Genomic DNA, 6,000 nt, shown 5'->3' with positions numbered 1-6,000 from the left:
ATCATCTGCGATTGTTTTAAAAAAAACAAGCTTCTTGGACTTGTAGCATCCACTCAGAAGTTCAGTGTTATTGAGGTTGTCATTATCTTGTTTGTAGGATGCAAGAGACTTATGACAGCATATTTTAAGAGAAGGTCTTTGGAAAGCAAACTCAAAACTCAATAGGGACAGAGTTATGATCTGCAAGAGGGTTAGTGATAGAATTTCAATAGTTTTTCAAACAGGCAAAAATAAATTCATTTTAAAAATGTTCACATACACATACAGAGTGTTACCTTTGCGTTAACATTTGAACGAAATCACAAAAATCAATGGTATGTCCTCACATGGGTATTGCCATGATATGATATGGTGATATGGTACAAAATGCTGTTTTCTTATCATAGCACCATTTTATTGAAGTTCAGAAATGCAAACAAAAGTGCCTCATGCATAGCCCAAAGCATGCTGGCAAATTTAATGCAACAAAATCAATATTTTCACCAACCATCTCAATACCTCAGTCTGCTAGAAAACTTGCTTTGAACCCAAGAAAACAGTTAATTAACCAAGAGAAAACCAAGAAGTCTGGAAGTGTGGAATCAAGAATTCCTCCCCCCAAAAACTATGATCAAGCCTTTACCAGCCTTTGCTGGTAACCCTACGTTCACATTTTTAGCTCAGTTAGATCCCATCAATGAAAAAGTTTCAATACAAAAACTTCTTGCAGCGTGTTGCTCATTTGTAACCTAGATGTCCAGTGTCAAGTCATTGCAGAGTTGACAACAAGAATGCAGGCCTGGCTGTGGTCAAGAGAAAAGACAGTATATCGATGCAACATTTTTAACACCTGTTATTAAGGGACTGAAGCAATTCGAGCGCTAGCCAATCAGAAGTTGCAATGTGTATCACGTGAAGGAGGAGGAGACTAGTGAACGGGACGAATGTTGGGTCCCAAACTTTTACGCGATTTACCCACAGAAGTAATGCTGAACTACACTCATTGGATGGGGTTTAAAATGTTTCTTTTGTTCTGAAAAGTCAAGATATATTTCCGGATCGTCTACAGTGCAATGAATCGGAATTGTAATTCGAGTAAGTATCTTCACTTCGTGTTTAAACGTGTTTTGATTGGAACCGACCAGCTCTTCAAATTGGACCGACTAAAGGAAGATTTCACTGCATGCGTGTCACTATCAGTTTACATGACTTGGTAACAATTAAAGATGTAGCCCCAAAAGACACAAATGCTATCTGATGGATGGAATTTTGCTGGCATGTATTCGCTTTAATATAGGTGGACTCAGATACCCATTGAACAAGACTTTGTGATTGTGTGATTTAATATGCTGTGAAGTTGCGGTCAGTTAAAAACAATACGAAAGTTAAGGCAAAGCGTAAGTGTGTAAGTTGTTGACCCTGAGGTCACAACCTGAGGTCTGAACGCTATTCTCAATTGCATTTGGATAAAAATGAGTTGTATGCTAGCATGTCCCGTGCGCGCATAGAAACACAACTGTTGGCTAAATGATGCAAGCAAAGATGAACTGTGTATTTAAAAAGTTAGAAGTGCTGCAGCCTTATTTTAACGGCCTAAAATAGTTTTTGGAAACCACATAGGCTAGATTGATTGCGTCATTTAGGAAGCTATCTGTTGTGTTCCCATGCATTTTTGAATTACGGAACATGTTGTGTTTATTATTATTATTTTATTTTTTAAAGATTTAATTGTACTTCACATGTTGAAAGTCACGTCTCGAAATTTACGCAGTCAGGTCTCGGTTTTTTTCTGGTTTCCAGGGGACACGATCAATCACTTCAGTGCCCTGGGAGGCAATTTCGTGGTTTGTAGATAATCCTGTTTAGATGGTAGACGTGTGATTTGGCATGCGGTCTAACTGGGGCCCCATAAGGCCATGTTTATGCGTATTATAGACCCTAAAATTGGGCGTTGGCAAGTTGGCGAGTTTTGGATTTGTTGAAAATAAATGAAAAGCCAAAAATTGATGCCGTGTAATGGCAACCTCAACAGTTGACAGTGAATATTGTTGTACGTATGAATGAACACTTTTTGATTGGGAGGGAGGAATATGTAGGCTACCACAGATTTAGATTATCAATAAACCAGTTTAATAATAGTGAGCTAAATGATGCTTTATCAAACTTATCAAGTGTTGTGTTGAACAACTGAAGGAAACACTGATGTTGTGAATTTGTTGTGTGACTGAGATCCTAGCATTAAATGTCATACTTTATTAGGTGTCTTAATTGTAGAAGTTCCTACTACAGTGGTTGGTAGGTGCGAACAAGAAGGTAAGGCTCTGTGCAGCTGTTGCCTTTTACAAGTGGACAAGGTACAGTACTTGATTTGACAAATATGCCTTCGTAAGCCTGATTTAGTTTCTGTTCAACTTTTATAAAGAGACAGGCCTGATATTTGAACAATTAAGTGTCAAACCGATTAAACACATTGATTAAGCAATTCTGTGATAAGTTAACCCAGACTGGGTTAACTGATCTGTTGTGTTGTGTGATAATCACCTTTGCTGCCAGACTTGCTCTGGGGTTATGGTGTGTGCGTGCGTGTGTGTGTGTTTTGCTGTGTTTTGGTCAGTGCTGCCACAGAGTTCCAGTATGATGCTTCAATTACAGGCTGCCTGCAACTGTGCTCTCCTATTGTATGAAATATGACCCTGACAGCCACAGTGTCACCACACATCAATTACATTGATGCACCATACAGGTCGCCTCCCCTCTAAAATGGAATGCATTTATGATTCAGCCAGACATTGACAGCTGGCATAACTGGACCACAAGCATTTGGTGGACTAGAGGAGGTGCTTTTTGCTAAGAGGCTGGGAGTACCTAGCTGACTGGCATCCTCTATTCCCGGCCAGCGCTGTCACCATTTATGTGTCCACCCAGTGGGCCTGCTGGCCACAGTCAGGATCTGAACATTCGTGGTGTGATTCCGGACCACAACACTCGTCATTGTACTGAGGATTACTTTAACTGGACGCACCCCCGGAGTAAGAAGTTTGTTATTGTACAGAACAAAATGTGTAAAATGGTCATGTGGTTATGGGTTGTGGGTATTTTAGGCATGGAATGCATGGCTGTAGTCTGACCAACAGTGGGAGCTGCAGTGTGAAGGCAGTATTAGCGTGGGAGCGAAAGCTTAAAGAGGGGGGCTGTTCTTTTCTCGTTTTCTGTGCCGGAGCTCCCATTTGTTTGCTCTCGTCCCTGCAGGGGGGTCGGCTCTCCGCAGGCGGGAGCGGCGCGCAACCCACGGTTAGCGCGACCTCGGAACGTTCTGGAGTGGCAGCCTCGCCACCGGCCGGGATGCTGCGGCACAGCAACGGCGGCGGGAACAAGCGCTCCCTGGGCCTCGGGCGCCTCCCCGGCCCGCACCTCCTCCCCTCGTCGGGCGGCTCGGGGACGTGGGGCACGGGTCGCTCCGCCAAGAGGAACTCCTTGAGCGCCCCGGGCTCCCGGTCGGGCAGCGCGGACGGCCCCGGGGCGGACCCGGAGTACATCATGCAGCTGGTCAACGATGTCCGCAAGTTCGCCGACGTGCTGCTGCGGTTGAAGGAGGCCTTCCGCTCCACAGGTGCGTCCGATTGGGCTTGGGCCAGGGCGCTAATAACCCAGCAAGGCATGAGATGCTTCTTGGTTGTAACATTCATAGTTTTTTGGGCACAGGCTTTGTCTGTTGTGGGTGGAAGGGCGGTTGTTGAGGACAAGCTCATTGAGAAAGTGTCCCGATTAGGTTTTTATCAGACATTCAGTACAGGTGGGGTCACCGGCCTCATCAGCCTGTCTCTGACCAAACGGTCACTCACTCCGTGCTATCTCAGCCTCAGGCCGCGGGGACGACCGTGGTGAAATGTTTTCCGTTCTTTGCATTGCGTAGCTGCTGCATTGGTGTTGCTGCTGATCCCACCTGCACAGATGACCTGTGCTGTAACGAGGTGGTCTGTCCCTGAAGCAGTTCTGAATGGCTCACTGTTATAACAGATTCTGTGTTTCTTATCTGCTTCGGGTGATAGGACTGGCCGTGACTGACTATGAAAGTGCTTTGTGTGAGTCTGCTTTCTCCTGTCAGTTTACAGTGGGAGAGGGATATTTCAGTGAGCGACAGGGATAGAAATCGGACGTTAGCGGAGCTTGTTTTGACTGGAATCATGAGAAAATAAGGCTCTTTCATCTATAATTACTCACTCCCTTCAAAATACCATGGGCCCGAACATAAACCAGATGCACATGTTGTTTTTAAAACATTTCTAATTTGTTCAGAATGGCGTTTTAACGTCCGGGACAGAAAGTGTGGATTGAGAGGTACCTTTTATCATGGCTGTTATGTGACAGTTGAGCCTGGGACTCTAATCCAAGTGATGTCTCCAACAACCGCTCCAAAGAAAATGAGTGCCTGTTTACACAGAGATACTGAGACTGCTTTAAAATCACCTTGGATGATTCTGACAAAATTAGGTCAAGGGAAAGTGTTTGGTTAGATGCAATGCACATACGACTAATCAGCCTGGTAAGGGCTGTTGACCTGGTGCATTTTTGCGACTTCAGACTAGCTAAGCACTTTCCTCGGGAGTTCATTTTTAAATATTTAATGCAAATTTTTCTCTTTACGCTCCAGTCAGTATCTTTAATTCACCATGGGTCCCCTCTCTGTTGGACTATGGCTGAACCTGAATTACTAGAAAGCTGCCTATTTTTGGGGATTTGGGTGGGGTCGTGTTTTGAATTTGCGCGACATGGCTTGATGTCAAAATATGCCGTTTCCTTTTGAAGTTTGTGGAAGTTTCCAGCTCACCACAGCCATTTCCCTCAGTTTTTTTTTTTTTACTTGTTGGTTTACTTCCCTGTTATCAGTACAAAAATGAGTCTTAGGCTACATCATGCGCAAGAGCCTAATCTGTTCTCTTTGTGTAGTAGAAATACTATACAGCACCATTTGAAATATTTATACTTTTTATGAATTGGTTATTGGAGTGCTATTTAAGTTTTTAAGTGGCAGTGAAGATTCCTGTAACTCTGTCCTATTCTTCCTGTGTTATTTGCTATCCCTGTTGTCACTCATGTTCTTGTTCATCATGTTTTTTCTGTGTTTCTGTGTCATTCTGTGTTTCTATTTCTATGTTTGTTTGACTAAATTGTCTGGAAAAAAATGTAGGACTAATCAAAACAATGAATAGAAGTTTTCAGATATTGGGGACCTTACAAGGCTGGTCATAAATGCTAGATACATCTGATGAAACACTTATTTTAGTTTTATATTATTTCTGTGTATGGTGCATATAATCACATATGTATTATGTAGATAGGCATTTGTGTCCAGTGAGAAGAGGATTTTAGCATTGAGGTGATAGTGGAGTAGGCTATATTGAGTAAAAGGTGTTACAGTTCAGGTACTGGGATGTGCAAGAGGGTTTTAACTGTGTTCAACAAACAGACATTTAAAGAACCTCATTTAAGTGTTAACCAATGACTGCCAATGATGCTCCAGGGCAAACAATGCTGGAATTAGTCCTAGAAAAATATTGGGTTGTATTTGATGCTGTTTTCAATAAATAACAAGTGTGAATGATTGCCATCAGGCAGATACAGTACAAGTCCAGAAAAAAAACTTTATTAAACAAAATTGAAATGGTTTTACTTACTACATTTTTTTTTATCAGGAAGATGTTCAGGCTGAAAATAGAGGGCTGTGTTAAATGCTCGTGGGTTATTTTAAAATCAAATTGAGGAACGATGAGTCAAGGTTATTTCTTAGTATAGGGTGTCGGGATGGAAACAAACCACATGACTGTGATTGCATGTGGCTAAGTTATGTTGTGGAGTGATGAATGCACTCTGAGTGTAACTTGTGTCAGGTGGCAACAACAGCACTGGACCAGAAAATTGGTTATTTTTATTCGCTCCCTCATTATGTTTGTTTTAAAACTTCTGATTTTTGACTTGTCTTAGAAAATTTAATTTAGGAAAATGATCAATTTCTCTTTCAGT

At 42.3% G+C, this 6,000-nt stretch overlaps 1 protein-coding gene across 4 annotated transcripts in view; it reads left to right on the top strand.

Annotated features, from left to right (window-relative positions):
* Positions 1-908: 908 nt before the first annotated feature.
* Positions 909-6,000, top strand: part of LOC135256674 (rho GTPase-activating protein 29-like) — a 39,587-nt gene continuing 34,495 nt past the window's right edge. For 2 of the 4 annotated variants that reach the window (XM_064338677.1, XM_064338675.1), the window contains exons 1-2: positions 909-1,074; positions 3,229-3,589. In XM_064338677.1, the coding sequence (XP_064194747.1) occupies positions 3,322-3,589 (268 nt within the window). In that variant the 5' untranslated portion in view covers positions 909-1,074; positions 3,229-3,321. The remainder of the gene's footprint in view (positions 1,075-3,228; positions 3,590-6,000) is intronic. The other 2 variants (XM_064338676.1, XM_064338674.1) reach the window with 1 other exon arrangement.

This window comes from Anguilla rostrata, chromosome 6, assembly GCF_018555375.3.
Source record: "Anguilla rostrata isolate EN2019 chromosome 6, ASM1855537v3, whole genome shotgun sequence".
Lineage (NCBI taxonomy): Eukaryota > Metazoa > Chordata > Actinopteri > Anguilliformes > Anguillidae > Anguilla > Anguilla rostrata.
Note: the sequence above shows the minus strand (reverse complement) of the source record. Positions and strands in the feature narration are given on the sequence as shown.